At 42.1% G+C, this 20,071-nt stretch overlaps 2 protein-coding genes across 5 annotated transcripts in view; both read left to right on the forward strand.

Moving 5' to 3' along the window:
* Positions 1-10,594, forward strand: part of gtf3c1 (general transcription factor IIIC subunit 1) — a 30,933-nt gene extending 20,339 nt beyond the window's left edge. Inside the window, exons 34-41 of the mRNA XM_083972528.1 lie at positions 16-654; positions 1,493-1,626; positions 1,984-2,088; positions 2,203-2,495; positions 3,623-3,892; positions 3,923-4,479; positions 6,254-6,440; positions 10,218-10,594. Coding sequence (XP_083828654.1) covers positions 16-654; positions 1,493-1,626; positions 1,984-2,088; positions 2,203-2,495; positions 3,623-3,892; positions 3,923-4,479; positions 6,254-6,440; positions 10,218-10,454 — 2,422 coding nt within the window. The 3' untranslated portion in view covers positions 10,455-10,594. The remainder of the gene's footprint in view (positions 1-15; positions 655-1,492; positions 1,627-1,983; positions 2,089-2,202; positions 2,496-3,622; positions 3,893-3,922; positions 4,480-6,253; positions 6,441-10,217) is intronic.
* A 2,434-nt stretch (positions 10,595-13,028) lies between these two features.
* Positions 13,029-20,071, forward strand: part of LOC310986198 (vascular cell adhesion protein 1-like) — a 44,279-nt gene continuing 37,236 nt past the window's right edge. For 3 of the 4 annotated variants that reach the window (XR_014595394.1, XM_083972012.1, XM_083972013.1), the window contains exons 1-4: positions 13,029-13,256; positions 13,855-14,121; positions 14,215-14,544; positions 15,373-15,627. Coding sequence is in view for 2 of the 4 variants with exons in the window: in XM_083972012.1 (XP_083828138.1) it covers positions 13,181-13,256; positions 13,855-14,121; positions 14,215-14,544; positions 15,373-15,627 (928 nt within the window). In the remaining 2 variants the exon portion in view is untranslated. Of the gene's footprint in view, positions 13,257-13,854; positions 14,122-14,214; positions 14,545-15,372; positions 15,628-15,778; positions 16,313-20,071 lie in introns of all 4 variants that reach the window. The other variant, XR_014595395.1, reaches the window with a different exon arrangement.

Here is a 20,071-nt window from a genome sequence, read left to right on the forward strand (position 1 = left end):
CTGTTTCCCAAACAGGTGTTTTTCATGGCGTTTTCCACACTCGCTGTGCACCGAGTCCTTCTGCTTCTTGAGGGGTCTCATCAACAACGGGATGAGAGACGACAGACCTGTCACTGAGTTTCACTATGAAGATGGAGAGGGAGTGGCGACGAGATGGTCGAAGAGAAAAGAGAAACAAGGCGGAGGAAAGGCTGAAGATGGAGCCGCCAAAGAGCCGCAGCCACAGCCAGAGCCACAGCCAGAGCCACAGGCGGAGCCACAGCCAGAGACACAGCCGGAGCCACAGCCGGAGCCACAGCCGGAGGCGATGGAGGTCGAAACCGTTGTGAATGATGAGGCGATGAACAAAACAGATGAAGATAAAACCCCAGAAGAGGAAAGTGTCACTGTGGCCGCTGCAGGTGAAGGTTCATCCGGCGCGGAGCAGCAGAGCGACGATCAACCAACTGAAGTCAAGGCATCGGACGCAGCAGCCACAGCAGAGGATCCTCCAGATCTGTCGGACATGCTGCAGTTCTCTCTGGAGTCTCCGGGTGGCGCCTGTGCGGTGTCTCTCACCCTCATGGCGCTGGGCCTGCTGAGCGTGCACCTGACCATCCCCAAACAGATGGTGGTGGTGGACAGCAACCTGGTGGACAACGATGTAGTGAAGAGGTGAGAGTTTGTTCATAGTATTCAGTCCTGTTTATTCATCAAAGAGCTATTTGTTTCAGACTGCCTTACTATAATGTGTTATTCTAATACTTAAGAGTGAATATATTGTATTTTCCTTATTATTGAAGCCGTAGCTTGATGCTCTGATCATTCCCTTGTTGTAATCCACTTCAATGACAAAAGAAGTTAAACTGTTTCCTTCAAGAAATAAAACAATAAAACAATATTTGGTACAAACAGTTATCCAAAATTGAGCAAATCAAAGAGAAATCACACCCACACAGATCCTTATGTATTAAAAGGCAATTATATATGTATTATTGTTAGAAAGCCACAACTTTCCCATCAACTATTACAAAAAGATGAAAGGATGAAATTAGAAACGCTTTAAATTATCCACACATACACATCTTTTTAGTGTAATGACTTCTATATGAACTTCTTTCTTACCATAAATGTGAACTGATTACAGTGAACAGATTAAAATGTTGATTTAATCTGTAAAAACTGTAAATAGTCGTTTTTATCAGAATAAACATACATCATAAACATAAACCATTTAAATTATCAACTTGAATTAAATATGAATTGACAAAGAGAACTGAAATTATTTTCAGTTATTCAACAGGTTGATTGATAGAAAATAAAAACCAATCAATCAAACAACTCAGATGTAGGTTTCCATTCTCTTGTGTCAGTAAATTGATTATTGGCCCTTTTCTTTATTTTCTTTAATTGTTTGATTGAGAAACTGATCAGCACGCTGCAGCATCTCTCTGTTCAAATGTCATCGAAGTTCTGACTCTGAAGATTTGGATTTTGTTTTTTTCAGCATGGCGGCGCTGGAGGAGGAGGATGACGACGACTACGACGGTGAAGAGTGTGAGGGGAGGAAGAAGCTGGAGGTGAAGGCGCATCAGGCCTCGCACACCAACTACCTGATGATGCGAGGATACTGCTGCCCCGGCATCGGTACAATACACACAGATCAATTCTATTAGACTATTGATTATCAAGCAAACTGATTTTAACCTCTGGGATGCGAGAATTTGATATTTGTCATATTTAGTTTGCATCAGTGTAAATAAGTTGTTTTAAGAGGGTTTTTTGAGAAGAAAATAATGAATTAATCTGAAGCTAATAATAATAAATGTTTTGACCATTCAAATTATGTAAAAAAAAACAACACATTTTATTTATTATTATCGTTGTTATTATGCTGGACTGTGATGCTCTATCTCAGTTTCGTTGTTGTATAAAGTTGTATACAGCAATAAAGTATTGAATTGAATTGAATTGAATTGAATTTTTGTTTTGTTTCACTTACAGTCAAAATTCGTAACCTCAACACTAATGACAACATTGTGGTTGAGTCGTGTACCATGAAGTTGCAGCTACGCAACACGCCTGCTCACAACATATTCGACACGGAGGGTAAGTATCAACACATTCACTAGATGAAGTGAACGATCGGCTGATTATCAGACGCAGTATTAATCATTGATCTGCAGAAACGTATTGATTGTTTTCCTCTCTCTTCGTTCGTAGGCTCCCCGCCACTGGACCTGACTAAATGCGGCCCCTCCCTGCTGCCGTCCATCCTCACCTACTCAATGTGCTCCCCCTCCCCCTCCTCCTCCTCCTGCAGCGTGGAGGAGTGCGACAGGCGTTTGGTCGAACGAGGATACACTCCTCAGGACATCGAGGCGTGTGCTCGGCTGAGGAGCGTCATGGGCGAAGCCGGTGAGAACGGTTTGGACCTGCGAGACCTCCACCAGGTTCACGCGCAGCAGGAGGAGCTGCAGGCCGGCTGCACCCGCAGCCCCCGGCAGTACATGGAGGTAAACACAAGCACGAGCACATCGTTACAGAAAATTCAACTGAAGCTGCACGAGACAAATTCCAGATCTTGTTACACTGGTAATGGCCACATGTGGGACTATTACATAAATTATATAAATATCTATTTTTCTTTTGTAAAGAAGCATTTTATGGAGCTAATTTATTCCCTCATTCTGGGGAAGATGTACTGGTGTGGGCGGAGTTGTGTTTTGTTTAGTCTCTAGTTTTGTCTCTCGTCTCTAGTTTAGTTTGGTTTTAGCTTATATGTAAATATTTGATATTTTGAGTATCTCTCTCTCTTTTGTGTGTGTTTATTGTCCTATGGACTGCCTCTGTGTCTGAAATGAAGTGTTGAATTGAATTGAATGTAACTTAGTCATTAGTCAACCATCAATAATTGGCAGTTTTGGGCATGTTACTTTTTAAAAAGTAATTAGTTCTAATTATTTGTTACTTTCCCCAAAAGGTAACTGAGTTAGTAACTGAAAATAATGTGTATATAACGTACACTTTAACGGGTGTGTTATTTTGTGACAAGACTTCTTGAGTCAAGTAACGGTGCATTTTACTGTAAGTAAAGGCGTTATAATGGGGGAAGCAGTAATTTTTTTGATTACTCGTTACTAAAAAAAGTAGCACCGTTTATTTAAAATACGGTTATTCCCATCACTGATAATTGGTCATGTGTGGTATTTTCACCTAAGATAGGTAATCATTTTCCATTGGTCAAAGCATACAGGTTACATAGCTCGGAGTGTGTGATGTGTGAAGTCACGTTATCCAAGCAGTTTCACATTTCTCTTTGTGTGTCTGAGCTTCGGTGGGTGAGACAGTGACACCTCAGCTCACTCTTGTGTTTCATGGTCCTTACTGGGATTTATAAAACTGAATCTGAGACTAAACTAAATCATAATCTGATCTGGAGGTGACACTAGTTCGCCTTTAGGAAACCAAACTGTTGCACACCTTATACTTCCAACCTTGAGCCAAGTTGTGACAATATCATACAAGCATAACTGGTGTTCAGGAAAGGTGGGTGTAGCAAACAGTTTCTTTGTTTCGTCTTCCTGTTTGTGTTTGTCTGATCTGTGTTTCTCTTCTTTTTTTTCTTTTTTTTTCGCCCCAGGACTTACAAGAAGAAAACCAGGTGTTTAAAGTCGGGGGTCAGGACCGCCGCTGGGTGCTGACGCAGCACGCCGACCCGTGGCTGCTGACCGTAAACACCAAGCAGTGGTCCCAGGCGTACTTCAAATCTCGCAGCATGCCGTTTTTGGAGAATGAGCACAACATCCCCTTCATGCGCAAGAGGTGCCGAGGAGAGAGCCACAAGGACACGGAGGAACCGCCGAGCAAGAAACCCGCTGTGGACAGAGGAGAGGCCGAACACAGCGGCAATGTGGAGGTAGAGCGAGGGTCCGGCGACGAGATGAGAGAGGAAGCAGGGAACGAGGAAGCACAGCTGGAAAAGCGGAAAGAGACTGAAGGGGAGGGAAGTGGAGACAAAGAGCTGAACGCGGGAGGAGAGGAAGGAAGACAACAGACGAGCCAGGAAGAAGAAGTAAAGGAGGATGCAGGAGAAGAGAAGATGGAGGGAGAAAAGGAGGATGCAGGAGAAGAGAAGATGGAGGGAGAAAAGGAGGATGCAGGAGAAGGGAAGACGGAGGGAGAAAAGGAGATTGCAGGAGAAGAGAAGACAGATGAAGTAAAGGAGGATGCAGGAGAAGAGAAGATGGAGGAAGACAAGGATACAGGGGAAGGAAAGATGGAGGGAGAAAAGGAGGATGGAGGTGAAGAGAAGATGGAGGAAGACAAGGAGGATACAGGAGAAGGGAAGACGGAGGAAGTAAAGGAGGATGCAGGAGAAGGGAAGATGGAAACTGAGGAGGGACAGAAAGAAACGACGAGAGTGACGAGATCCAGGAGGCGCGCCAGTGTCTGTGCTGAAAGAGATGAAGAAGTGTCCTCTCCCCAGAGTGCTGCTGGGTGAGTACAGACTGTGACAGAATAAAAGCTTTCAAAGTAGTTTGATATGAGGTCAAACACCGGACCGGTGTGTTAGATTTGGGATAGTTCAACATTTTGGCAAATAGGCCCATTGCCATAATCCCTATAGTCATAGCAGTAGGTTTGTTACCTTTAATTGTCGGTGCAAGCTATTTTTAGAACGGCGGAGCAGAGCCACGAGCTGCTCAGAGCTACACTACGGAGGCTGATGGGATTTCTTGGTTTCCCTCATCAAACTCATCAAATACACAATCCAACAACTCCAAAACGCTCTGGTGGACAAGTTGTGACCTGCACATTCACCACGCTATGAGTTAATAACAGAACGTTACGAGACAGAGTTGTTTTAGAGGCAAATTCATGCAAAACCGCCGATGTGTGTTCCTGTCAGGGGCAGTTTTTCAGCAAGCAGTCTCTGCATTTACCTCGAAAACAACTCTGTCTCGTAACGTTCTGTTATTATCTCATAGCGTGGTGAATGTGCAGGTCACAACTTGTCCACCAGAGCGTTTTGGAGTTGTTGGATTGTGTATTTGATGAGTTTGATGAGGGAAACCAAGAAATCCCATTAGCCTCCGTAGCGTAGCTCTGAGAGGCTCTGCTCAACAACGTCACAACATGCACTGACAATTAAAGGTAACAAACCTACTCCTAAAACTAAAGGGATTATGGCAATGGGCCAATTTGCCAAAATGTTTAGTATCCCTTTAACTCAGCAGATGTGAACGTCTGCATGAATGAGAGTGTAGCGACTCCAGTCCACACCTCTAAGCTGGTTTACCCACCACCAAAACTGAAATATGATCTCCTTCGTGTTGGGCTTGATAAATTGATAATGTGTTGCACATGTTTAATCACATTGAACATCTGAACTCTGAATCATCACAGCTGCAAAGGCTCAGATTGATAAAAACATGTTGCACTCGTGTAAAAAAAAAAAAGAGTAAAATGTTGGATCAAATCCAATGAAAACAGATGTAACTGATCATCTTGTCTTCATAGGACAGATATCTACACACAGTCCTGGCTCTGAATAACCTGTGAGCTCTGTGTTTTTGTGTCATAACGCTATGAACTGTGGGTAATTTCCTCTGGCATATTCAGTAAAACTCGACTCATGGAAAGTAAAGGTGCATCTCAATAAATTAGAATATCATGGAAAAGTTTATGTATGTCAGTTAATTCATTTAAAAAAAAGTGAAACTAATACATTATATAGATCTATAACACACAGAATGAAACATTATATTTCTTTTAATTGTAATGATTATGGCTTCACATTTAATGAAGACCTAAAATTCAGTATCTAAAAAACATTGAATATTACAAATAGTATTGAAAAATATTTTTAATATGGAAATGTTTGCCTTCTGAAAATGATGTCCATCTACAGTATATGCATTCAATACTTTCCCATGTTATTCTGATGTATTGAGACGAACCAGTATGAAAGATGGCCGCAGACTTATGGGAACTGGCCTCTGACCTCTGTGAAGGTCAACATGGGGATTCAGACATTTTCATTTGAAGTTGGTTTTAGCTTTATGATGGTGTTGGGACAGTTTGATGATATAAGCAGACCCTAAAACAGTTTGGCTCCTACAACAAACCAGACTGACACAAAAACTGGAAATCGGCCCGACTCTAATCACCTGTAACAGTTAAATGTGCGTTTCCCGTTCCTGTGTGTGTGATCATCTCCTGTTTCTTCCTGTTTCCACTATCCTCATCATCATCATCATCATCATCACAGTGAGTACGTGAGCTTCGTCAGCCGACCGTGGCGCATGGTGGACGGCACGCTGAACCGGCAGGTGTGTAAGGGCATGTTGGAGGGCATCATGTACCACATCATGTACCGACCCGGACTCACGCAGCAGGCGCTGGTGGAGCGCTACAAAAACGTGCTGCAGCCGGTGGCCGTGCTGGACATCCTGCAGGTAAACGGGAAAACGCCCTATTTTACAATGTATTCACTTCCAAGACAGACTTGGAGAAAGAAAGACGTTATGTAGGAGTAAATTAATTTCCTGCTCTTTAGTTAATACACAACTCCAAGATTCCTGTGTGCTTATCAGTGTTTTTGTTTTTGTTTCCACACACACTCCTTATCCCTCCAGTACAGCAGCACCTTTCCTTTTTCCTTTCCTTTTATTAAACTACCATTAAGGAAACTCAACACTTCCTTTCAGAATTTTCAGATTAAAAATATTGCAGTCTTCTTTTTATGAAAGGGATAGTTCAACATTTTGGCAAATTGTCCCATTGTACAGACGGGTCAGAAGTGGTTCCGCCAAAATAAAAGCTTTCAAAGTAGTTTGATATGAGGTCAAACACCGGACCAGACTAATATGTCAGATTTTACCCGTAGATGTCACACTTAAAGGGATAGTTCAACATTTTGGCAAATTGGCCCATTGCCATATATACTGTATAGTCATAGAAGTAGGTTCGTCACCTTTAATTGTCGGTGCAAGCTATTTTTAGAACGGCAGAGCAGAGCCGTGAGCTGCTCAGAGCTACGCTACGGAGGCTCATGGGATTTCTTGGTTTCCCTCATCAAACTCATCAAATACACAATCCAACAACTCCAAAACGCTCTGGTGGACAAGTTGTGACCTGCACATTCACCACGCTATGAGATAATAATGGAACGTTACGAGACAGAGTTGTTTTAGAGGTAAATTCATGCAAAACCGCTGATGCACGTTAGGACTGTCAATGAATATTTGAAATTCGAATGTATATTTGAATCATAGTGATAAAAATGAATCGAATATTAATAATTTATTTTAAAATTATCTTCACGCGCACAACCACAACAACAGCAACTACAACTTCCTCCTACAAATGCACGGTCGTCGGTGTGACGTGCAGAACGCAGCAGGATGCAGCAGGACGACTCCTCAGTCCATGAATTTCATGTCTCAGACCGGATCATGTCAATCCAGCTGCAGGAATATCCGGGGGACAGGAGCGCCGCGGTAACCGTAGTAACTCACACACACCCAGACACACACCTGTCTGTGTGTGGTCACGTCTGGAGAGAAGCAGCTTCTCTGTTTTCCCAAACTACCGAGTGACAGCGTTAATCGCGCATTAAAAAAATTGTGCCGTTCACCGAGAGCTATGATGATCCTCTGCACTTCATCGCGACTGTACTTGATCCGCGTTATAAGGATCATTACTTGGATGTGGGAAGAAAACATGCTGGCTCTTATCCCCTTTCCCGAGCGAGCTGTTTGCTCGCGTCATCACAAAACGTTTGAATTGATAAAGGCCGAGTAAAACGCGGTCTTTTTCACGTATTAATAATGTCGTTGCTTATTTGCATTGTGTAGACGTTTGTTTTGTGTAATGTAAGCTGTTCAAAACGTGTTTGACATGCGCTGATAATAAATACAGGCTACCGCTATAAAAGTCCATCTCTTTGTATTGATTTTTGGAGAAAAAATAGAAATTCAAATTTTATTCGAATATCTGTTTTTTTTAAGAGGCAATATTCGAACCTCATTTCTGCCATTCGTTGACAGCCCTAATGCCGATGCCTTCAGGGGCAGTTTTTCATCAAGCAGTCTCTGCATTTGCCAAGAAAACAACTCTGTGAAAGTGAAAACATCGGGTTTGTTTGTTTGGAGATGCCATATCTCCACCTCGTCCTCGTCTGCCCCGTGGCCTCCTCCTCCCTGCTGGACGGCCAGGAACAACTCCCTAAGGAGGCGCCCTGATGGGATCCGTACCAGATGCCTGAACCACCTCAACTGGCTCCTTTCCACAGCGGGTCTACTCTTTCTCTGTGGGAGACTATCCCAGCCACTCTCCTGAGAAAACCCATTTCACCGGCTTGTATCCACGAGCTCGTTCTTTCTGTCATGACCCATCGCTCACGATCGTAGGTGAGAGGAGGAACGAAGAACGACCAGTAGATGGAGAGTTTGTCTTTTGGCTCGGCTCTCTTTTCGCCACAAAGGTGTGGTACAGTGACTTCGATACCGCTCCTGCCCCGCCGATTCTCCGGCCGGTCTCCTGCTCCAGTGTTCCCTCACTCCAATGCCCCAAGATACTTAAACTTAAAGAGATAGTTGAACATTTTGGCAGATTCTCCTCACCATAACCCCTAGTCATAGCAGTAGGTTCTTTACCTTTAATTATCGGTGCATGTTGTTTTGAGATCAGCGGGGCAGAGACATGAGCTGCTCAGTGAACACAATGGAGGTGAACGGTACAGGTCCCCTGTCCCTCATCAAACTCATCATATACACAATCCAACAACTCCAAAACGCTCTGGTGGACAAGTTGTGACCTGCACATTCACCACACTATGAAATAATCAATACAATCAATACTCTCTGCTTTCTATAAATGTTTCATCGAATCCATCCTCACTTTCAACATCACAGCCTGGTTTGGTTCACTCAGCATCACCCAACGAAACAGTCTAAACAAAATAGTCAAACTCAGCAATAAAATCATAGGTCAGGAACAGGAGCCACTCATCAACATCTACAACATTCAGGTCAAGAAAAAAGGCACACAGATCGCCACAGACACAACACACACACTACACAGCAACTACAGCCTACTACCATCAGCACGCAGATACAGGTCACTCCCACTCCGGACAAAGAGAGCATCATCCAGTTTCATCCCCACCTCAATCCGACTTCTAAACACTTAACTCCCACCAGAACTTTTTCCTTTTTAATTAACTTGTTTTTAATCAATTTTTATACTTGTATGTGTCCTTTGTTTTTAACCTTTGCTGCGAGTATTTGTACTATGTGTGGTTGTAGGAATATGTATTGTGTTGGGTATGGCTGTGGTATGTATGTGTGGATTGTTGTTTTGCACCTGCACTTTTGATGTCCTTCCGCAACGAAGTTCCTAACGGAATAATAAAGTACTTTTGAGTTGAGTTTGAGTTTGAATCATGTAACAATGTAGACACATGAAGCAATTAAATACTCTGAACTACTTGTGCTTTTGAAATCACTCCACCCAGCAGTCATTTCAGGAATGTAGTAACGGCTGCATTTGCCTCAAGAACAACTCAGTCTCATAATGTTACATGATGAGCACTATTCACCTCCATTGTGTTCGCTGAGCAGCTCACATCTCTGCCCCACTGATCTCAAAACAACATGCACCGATAATTAAAGGTAATGAACCAACTGCTATGACTATAAGGATTAGGGCAATTTACCAAAATGTTGAACTATCCCTTTAAACTTCACTTAGGGCAAAGACGCATTCCCCACCCAGAGAAGTCAGTCCACCCATTTCCTGCTGAGAACCATGGCGTCAGATTTTTATCATGATGTTATCAAATGTTATTCAGTATGTTTCCAGGAACGTGTTTGGAAAAGCACATTTTATTTTACCGAAATGTCAGTAGTTCTCTTCAGTGGATAACTCCCAATATTTGTGATCCTATGCTGTCATTTATAACTATTAACATGTAATTATTATTTGACATTAACGAAATGAGTTTGTCTATTGGTGTTTCTTCATTTTGTTCCTCTATGTGTCTTTATTTCCTGCTGCATTTAAGTGATGTGGGAAAACTCATTTTAAGGTTGAAGAAGTGATGATCAGGACATTTTTATTTGAGCTATTTAAATAATGCATATTAATATTTACACAATATTATACTCAATACTAAAATAATATAGCCTTTTTGTCACCTAATGTGTCACCGTCCCTCTCCTTCTCTGTAGGCGCTTATCGACATGGGCTGCGTGACCAAAAAGACTGTGGTGAAAGGTCCTAAACCGTCGCTGTTCAGTCGCTCGGTGCAGCTGAAGGTAAGCGAGGCAGAGCTGGAGATCGAGGAACCGGACAAAGTTTTCTATGAGCCCACCGTCAGCTGCTGCCTGCGGCTCAGCCAGGTGCTGCCCAACGAACGCCACTGGAACAACGCTACACCGTCCAAGTGCTCGTCCACCCAACACTGACCTGCGCTCGACCTGGCATCACGTCAGGTACATGATGGGGAAAACGTATCAGGCCGATAATGACGCCTAGAAAGTGTCACTAAAAAAAATTCTGGTTTTACAGAACGGGGGATGTTTCTTTGTACATTTCGGTTGTTGATTTTTGATCCTAAAGTTAAAATTTGTGTTCAATTTTGTTTTTGTACTTGAAATAATAAATAAAAATGTCATTGTATAAACTTGTTGATATGAATCTGTGTTGTGACAGGGCCTCACACTGCTCAGTTTTGTCTTTGGAAAATGAATCGCGGAGAGAGAGAGAGAGAGAGAGAGAGGAGACTCAGGCCAGCTGCTCAACTTCAGACTCAGGTGGAGGTGATGTGAAGTGAATTTCCTGCAGCTGCCAGTCAGGGTCAGTTTGAAGCAACGTGCCTCAGGTTTTTAATGAAGAATACAGAAAAAGTTAATCTGCCAAGACGTGATCTCAGTGGGTGTTGGTGCTGATGAAAGGTTGTGCAGTGTCACTTGCTTCACATCCTGTTTTTCATGGATAACACCTCCTTGTGTTATCTCTGTTCTCCACTGATGGATTTATGTTGGACGGACGAGAAAGTTATTTTGTAGTGAGGATGTTTGCAACCAAGTGTAGACACTGATAACCACATATTGTAGGACTTTCCCACACGTGATATCAAAGGGATCCTATGGGGATTGCGTTGTTTGTATCCTAAAACCCATGGAATGCATTAGTTTACCCCATGAAGCATTTTTAAATTCGTAACTTTAAACTCTCATTGTTCTCATCTGTTATTTCTATTTGGCAGCCTGTCCTTTCTTTTCCTGCCTCCGTCCGCTGTATTTTTACAGACAGGCCATCTTTTATCATTTGGCACAGAACCACGGCAAGTCTATTGTTACCTGCGTAATCCAGACACAGTTGGGGTCCACCCACCAAAACTTCACTCCATAGCACCAATAAAAGTCAAAATCACAGAAATAGTGCAGCATTTACAGGAATACGGCCATGTTTTCATAATAAGTGTCAAGAATAAAATAACATTTCTGAGCGCTGACCAACTTAATAAGATAAATTATTCCTTTTGATAGTCCCACAGTGTTGGAGCAGAAAACAAAAGGAAGTCAACCTGCAAAATGACAATATCAAGTATCTGTCGGGTATCTGTCCTTACACGCCACACAGTCAAACCGTGCATGTCCCTGCTACAATTCTTCAATTTGTCCATCTTGTGCATTTGGACTCGAGGTGAGGAGACAAGCAAAGGACCTGCAGAAGAAAACACAGCTACTGTAACTTCAAAAAGATCTTTCGTTTTTCCACAACGTTTTAATATTTATCAAATATTAACATGCTAAACTGAGATGATGTAAACATCTTAAAATATCCATATAATTAGAAGAAAATGCTGCAAATCATCACATTTGAGAAGCTGGGACCATAATAAGGTAGGTTTCTCTGTTTTTTTTTGTTCATAAATTAATATTTTCTACTCTACTTGCATATTGTTGACTTGTATATAACAGAAGATAATATTTTATGACTACTTCCTGCTAAAAGTGCATTAAAGCAGAAGTAAGCAGAATTTTTTTGTTAATATAAGTCTTAAATAGTTATATCTTCTGACGGCAATCACTTACATAGAGTGTTTGGTCTGAAACACGGGTCTGTCAGTCACTCTGCTCTGCTGTAAGGGGCGGTCCTCTCTGTGTGTGCAGCCAAGGGATGTGCGTGAATGTGGTGACATAGGGACGAGGGCGGGGACTGCTAACTCCATCGGCTGACAGGAAGTTAGCCAAAACGACCGGGTCGCTTACTTCTGCTTTAAAAATAACTTAAGCAAAAGTACAAATATTTCAAATTTGTACTTCTGCTTTTTAAGTGTTATTTGAGTAAATGTAGTGAGGCCATCACTTCCTCTTAAACCTTTTGAACTTTGTGAGCACGACACCGCCATCTGTTTGATGCTCTGCTGTTTCTTTCCAGTCGTCTATTTGTGTATAGATGACGAAGCAACATGAGAGGATGATAAATACAGAGATTGTAAAGAATAATGCAGTCAGCACTAGTCAAGAGTTTAGAGTGGTGAACATAACTCTGTCCAGTATGCACACCAGAGGTTCACGGCGTCAGGAAATGTCACAGGAATGTCACAGGAAGCCTCCTCCCTCTTTTGTTGCATTTAACCACAAATCATGTGTCCGGTTTTGGCCACTTTATACTGTCGTCTGTGACTGTGCTTTTTTTTTTTACTACGTGGATATTAACACTTAACTTTCACTTATTGCAAGCATAAAAAACTGTGGACTTCATCTCTTAATTACATCCTTTGAATATCCTATTTATTACATTTGTTATTTTACTAATGAGCTACAAAATCATCAACAATCAACCTCCTCAGCATCCACATAGACAACTTTCTAAATTAAATCCATAAGTAACACAAAAAGTAGAATATGTGACTGTTTGATCACAGGTTTCATGTCATGTCAATCAGCTCTGTTTAGGAAGCAGAGGTCTGTAAACAGCCCTCACCAGCTTCCTGATCTGCAGCTACTTTATATCACAGCTTTTGGAGACACGAGGGAAAGAGGGCGTGTAGTGTAAAAACACGCAGTTCATGCCAACATTGTTCTATATTTATCAACGGCAGTGAACTCCTGTAGCACGTTCAACCCCCGAACACCGTCAGGATTCATGTTAACGAGTTTTCTTTTCTTTTCTCGTAAGAATGGGAACTACATTTTGGATTGTTTCAGTGTTTTTTCTGGTGACTTCTCTGTTTGACTTCCGTGTCTACAGTTGTGGTAAGTGAAGCAGTTTCTATCTGTAATTCACAAAAGGGGGGCTATTGTCATGAAGCCATATTATTAATCAATCAATTAATAATCAGATGATTAATTATTACTGTGACGATCTCTACTGAACTGCACCTTTACAGTTCACAACACACAGACTGTTCTACTCTTTTGTAGATTTATTTGGGCTTTCATCCCTCTGGATTTTACTTTAGCTCATATTTGTCTGTCTAAAAAAAGTTATTATTAGTAATAGTAGTAGTGGTGGTAGTAGTAGTCGTCGCCATATTAATGGTCTCAATGCAAAAGTAGGAAATGGGTTTTCAGCATCTTGAATTAACAACTAAATGACTGAAGAAAGATAAAAAAATATTTGTGATAAATAAAAACAGACAGCATGACTTGTACTGTAGATGTAGAGTGTACAAGTTTTTTTTTTTATGTGGATGTTGCATTTAATTTGCTTATTATTACATGCTGTACTGTAAATCTAAAATTGATGTAGAAGATGTATAGCTTGTGATTGTGGAATTACAATTTTAGATGTTTTGGCAGTATATGATTGCGACTCTGTTTAAAATCACGTTCTCTAATGTCTTTCTTACAGATCCAGACTGTAGAGATCCCCCTGTGTTCACTCCACCCAGACTGGTGGTGAAGCATGGTGACCCAGTCTCTGCCTCGTGCTCCGTGTGTCCAAACTGTACATACCCTGATTATGAATTTGGAAAAGCATTGGGAGAGACAACAAAAAACGCAAACACAATTCGGTGGGAAGTTGAGAAGATGAATGAATGGAACACAGTTGCCTTCTGCTACTATACTGCTGAGTCTGGTCACCAGTCATTTACCACCCTGCCCATAACTGTGTACCGTAAGTTAACTCACTGTTGAATAAAATCCACACTCACACACCAGTGATTCTTTCCTTTATTTCTGTTTCTTACATCTCTGTTTGTCTCCACAGAGCCTCCAGACAAGGTCTCTTTCAGCTTCGTTAATCACACTGGACCGATGTTTGAGAATCGTAACTACACTCTACAGTGTGAAGTGCAGAACGTCGCTCCTATTAAAGACCTGACTGTGACCTTCTACAAAGGACAAACACTGCTGACTCAACAACAGTCCACCCAGACAGGAGATAGACCAATCAGTGAGACCTTCTATCATCACATCACCTCCACTAAAGACGACGATGGAGTCCAGTTCTCGTGTGAGGCCAAACTGGAACTGGGACCTGACGGACCACAGCCCCCTCCAATGGTGTCATCACATAAAGCTACTGTTTCTGTGCTCTGTGAGTCTGACAACACTTTCATCATCATTATCTGGCTTCTATTGGAGTTATCATTGGAGTATCATGTGATTCACGAATCCTATTTTTACATAGACAAAGGAGGTTATTACTGGGTATATTTCATGTATAGCATTTATAGCCTTTGTATCATTGTTGTTGGGATTATCTGGACCATAACAACAAGAGCAGAAGCAAGTGGACATATAGGAGCATTTAGCAGCTTAAAACAACAACAGGTTTAGATTGATTTATCCATGATAATGTTGTATAGACTCTACACACAAAGGTCAGTCAGGTGTTTGGTGTCGACTTCCTGGCAAAGGAATTGCACAGTCAGTGTCTGAGAGAATTTGGGGCGGAGCCTGGTCAAAGGAGGTTAAATTACATAAAGGAGCAATGGTAAAACTGAAAAAAAAAAAGAATAAATAGTTACATCTAGTTAATCTAGTTAAACCTATTAACAATAGTTCACTAACAACAATACTGACTTGTAACATGCCCACTCCCAGTTTAATGAAGTAAAATGATCATATGCTTTGTGTATAAAACATCGATCTGCAAAATATCTAGAAGGTCAAAAGGGGAAGAGATTAGAAAGTGAAACATGTTATTCTTAAATCATATGGAAAAGCAAAACAGCATGTTGCAGCAGAAACTGAAAGTGAAGTTAAAATACCAAATTGGGTAAAGTGCTGTGGTGAAAGAAATGTGGTACTTTCCAGCTCTGCTCTTTCACATCACATGATGGATAAGATTTGATTTTCCAAAAGTTTTTCCATGTTGCCGTCATGACACATTGTGTTTCTCCCTCCCTCCATAAACACACAGATAAGCCCCGGGCTGAGGTGCCAACACAAAATGGTATCACCATCGCAAAGGGAGAGCGTCTGGAGCTGAACTGTTCGGCTGAGGGAAACCCTCAACCCTCATACTCCTGGAGCACACCGCAACCAAACTCCTCCCCTATGCACAACAGCGTTTTCATTATTGATTCTGTGACTACTGAGCAAGGAGGGGAGTACACCTGCACAGTCAGCAACAAAGTGGGGAATGACACTGTGACGTATAATGTGGATGTCAAAGGTGAGTTTGAAGTTCGTTATCGTTAAAATTAATAGTAGTAGTAGTAGTAAAATAGTTTGTGTAAAAACAGGAAAGGAAGTTCATTGTGGCTGCTCTGGTGTTTGTAACATTGGTCTGATGTCTAATATTCTCTCTTCTGTTTTTTCTGCAGCCGACATCCTCGTATACATCATTATTGGGATAGTAGTAGCTTTGATTGTCATTACCGCCTTCATAGCAGTACTAAGCTACATAAATACCGGACGGGACAGTTTGCTACTCCTCCTATAGTTTTGAGAGCACCCAGGTGAATTATGGCTAAAAGAAAAACAAAAGAAAACGGGTAGCGGGTATACATCATTATTGGGATAGAAGTTCCTTCGATTGTGATCTTCATAGCAGCAACAATCTACTGCTACAAAAAAAGCCGGAAGGGACAGTAGAATCTAACGATAAAGGAGGTTATTCCTTTGCGCAAAGGGAAAGGACACGTTGCTCTTCCTATCCAAGATTAAGTCTGTGGGAAAGTATAGGAAATGTGTTCAGACAGCCTGCACTGGACCAGTTGTTCTGTGATCAACTGCAACGTTTACGATGCCAAACACCAACTCCATCAACATCTGGCAATTGACTGATGTTATATGATATCTCTCTCACCAACATTTCTCTGCTGATGCCCAGTGAGAGGGGGAAAAAAAGAGTTCAAGTCAAGTAGTAGTAGTAGTAATTTATTGTCCCCGTAGGGAAATTGGGTTGCAGCAGATCACTTGACATTTCATCTAAAAGACAACAACAACACAGATAAAAACAGCACAGTACAACTTTCACACAGATTAACATTCATCATTAAAGGTGTACAGAAATGGCCGTTTGTCCTGTTTGTCGCGCCGAGTTGTCACGAGCTGCAACACGAGTTTACCCGAGTGAGGAAAACGAATTTGATTGGTCGTTATCGAGCGGGCGGGATATTCAAAGCTTGGGGCGAGCCCGAGCTCCGTGTGTGTGTGCGTGTCTCAGACGTTTGAATGACGGATGACGGATCCAATATCAGTGGCTGGTGAATCGTGTACAGGCTGACGTATAATCCGTGCGCCTGCATTATCCAATGCGAAAAAAAAAATACACACTTTCATCCCGGATTTACTCAAAAATTGAATTTTGCACAAAGTTTGGCCTACAACGTCTGAAAGATGAGTTATCACATTAATTTTATGACCCAAAGTGGGCTCAAATTCAATTTTCTTTTCTGTACACCTTTAACACTCATCATCAGTGAGTCAGCTTTATGTTTATCACAGCCTTAACCTGTTCAGACCAGCTGAGCATGATGAGCTGACCAACACTAACAGTGACTATCGATTATTATTAAGGGATTTAATGGCCTGGGGCACAAAAGAAAATTTTGCTCTGTTTTTAGTAAACAGAGGGGGGCGATATCGTCGCCCGGATGGAAGAGGGTTAAATGAGTGGGCAAGGGGGTGCCTTTGGTCACCTATAATATTCCTTGCCTTTTTCTCTATCCTATCTCTGTAGATTCCTTCCATACATGGCAGAGTAATGTGCAGCAATTTACTAGATATGGTAATAATTTCTCTAACCCTCTTTTTCTGTGCCTCTGTGGCATTGCCAAACCAGCAGGTAATGCAAAAAGAAAGAATGCTTTCAATGAAGGAGCAATAGAACATTTGAAGCATTCTCCTTTCAACATTAAAGGACAGGAGTTTCTTTAAGTGGAACATTCTTTGTTGAGACTTGGTGCAGATTTGATCTGTCCACTTGTCCCACTTAAGCTTGCTGTCCAGCACAATCCCTAAATATTTAAACTCACAGACTTGTTCTATTGGCTTTCCATTAATTAAAGTTACTGTGTTGGGGGCTTCCTCTTTTCTAAAATCAACACACATTTCCTTGGTTTTAGATGGATTGAGGAGGAGGTTTGACTTTTCGCACCAGTTAAGAAAGTATTCAAGTACTGGGCCATGCTCCTTTTCCTCATCATATAAAAGACTGACCAAGGCAGTATCATCCGCATACTTCATAAAAAATCTATTTTGAAAGATGCTAGAACATGAATTAGTATATAAAATAAATAAAAGAGGGGACAGAACACATCCCTGAGGGGAGCCAATGGAAGTGATCATTTTTTCAGAGAGTGATGATGTTCCTACTTTGACCTGCTGGATTCTACCACTAAGAAAATCCATAATCCAAGCAATCAGGCCAGCTTCAAGTGCAAATTCCGATGATAATACATTGGCTAATGTTCTGGGCCTGATTGTATTAAAAGCGGATGAGAAATCCGCAAATAAAATCTTAACATGAGCCTTGGGCTTCTCAAGGTGACTATAAATTATGTGCAAAAGAGTCGCAATGGCGTCATCCACCCCTTTGGATGCTTGATAAGCGAATTGCAGGGGGTCTAAGAGATGCTGTGTGTTAGACAAGATAAATTTCTTTACAAGACGCTCAAAGCACTTCATTATAAGTGATGTCAGAGCAATAGGACGAAAGTCGCTAGGCTGACTAGGATTTGAGGTCTTTGGCACTGGGGTAATGACCGCAGTTTTCCAAAGAGCGGGGACAATTTCAGAGGTGATGGAGGACTTAAAAAGGCCTGTAAACACAGGTGCTAATTGGTCTGCACAATTTTTTAAGACATTACCACTAATATTATCAGGACCTGGGCTTTTCCGCATGTTACACCCTCTGAAAAGCTGACGGACCTGAAATTCCTCAATTTTAATGTTTGATGGAGGAGGTGGGAGGGGGTTAACAGTGAAAACCTCATCTACAGGCTCTAGACTCTCAAAACGGCAGAAGAAGGCATTGAGCTGGTTTGCCATCTCAATTCCCTCACTCCCATTGAGGGAGAAGGAAGGTTTCCCCCTACCCTTGTGTGGTATACTTGTCATCTTTTTAACTCCCTGCCAAGCCTCTCTGGAGTTACTGGAGGTCAGGGAGGCCTCTAACTTAACTTTATAGTTGTGTTTGTCCAAGTACAACTGTCTCTTAATTTCTCTTTGTAGTTCCCTTCTTGTGTGCTCATCTTGGTTTCTATAGGCTTTTCTTTTCTGAATAATAAGCTTCTTTAATTTGCTGGTAAACCATGGCTTATCATTTGAATAAACTTTGAATGTCCTATTGGGCAAAACAGAGTCCACACAAAAATTAATATAGCCAGACTCTGCCTCAACCTGATCATTAATGTCGGTTGTGTCAAAGACTTCCCATGAAGTACAATCAAAACAGCCCTGCAGTGCCATGGTGCTTTCATTGTCCCACACTTTAACAGTCTTGACCTGGGGCTTCTCCCTCTCAAGCAGCCTTCGGTAGGCAGGGCGGAGATAGACCACATTATGGTCTGATGCTCCAAGTGGAGGAAGTGGAGTTGCAGTGTATGCGTCCTTAACAGTTCCAAAACATAGGTCCAGAGTCTTTTTCTTTCTGGTGTGACAGTCAACATATTGGTAATAAGTGCGCAGAGACTTTTTGACAGGGCAGTTATTAAAGTCTCCAAGGATAAACTTGGGCGCATCAGGGGAGAGTGCCTCAAGTTTTTGGGAAATATTAAAAATAATTCCAGTGGCTTTATTAAAATCAGCCTTCGGGTGTATGTACACCAGGGTAAAAAAGATCTGAGGAAACTCTCTTGGCAAATAATAGGGTCGGAGTGAGAGACACAGCAGTTCTATATCAGGGGTGCACAGTTTCTCTCTCACCTTGACAACCCGGCACCATTCATCTTTAATGAGGAGACAGACTCCGCCCCCTCGTGCCTTCTCGGTGACGTTCGGGTCTCGGTCGGCCCGGAATGCCGAGAAACCTGCGGGCTCCACTGCACTGGATACTGTGTTGCTGTCAAACCATGTCTCAGTGACCGCTAAGACACAGGCACTCCGATACTCGTGGACGTAACGAACGTTGGTCTGTCTTAGCTCTCAGGGACTGCGCGTTGATCAGCAGTGTGACAGGCAGGGGAAGTTTATTTTTCAGCTTTTTCAGCCGTTGACGGATGCCACTTTTACATCCGCGTTTGCGCTTCGTCCGCCGTGTTTTTTCATTTGATGCTGCTGTTGTTGTGGTTTTAAGGCATTCTGGGATCAATTCAGTGACAGCTGAAGAGGCCACAGGTGCGTGATTGCGCAACAGCAAGAGAGTCTCTCTGCTGTAGTGGATTTCTCGGGCAGCGCCGCCGGCAGCGTTGTCGTTATATCCATGAATGAAATAAATGTTTAAAAGTCCCCAAAACAACCAGATCGTCCACCATAGTGCAGAATCCGGAACGCACAAGGCATGAAAACGTATATATCCACTCAAACAGACACACAAAAACTACGAAATGCCAACGTGAGACGCCGCAGGGCAGCCACAGAGCAGCGCCCCCTCAATATTAATAGAAGAAAAAACTTTCAACTTGTGCACACAGCAAACCCAACAGGTGTGTTTGCAGAAGCTTCAGTTTAGA

The sequence above is a fragment of the Trachurus trachurus genome (genome assembly GCF_905171665.1).
Source record: "Trachurus trachurus genome assembly, chromosome: 1".
NCBI lineage: Eukaryota > Metazoa > Chordata > Actinopteri > Carangiformes > Carangidae > Trachurus > Trachurus trachurus.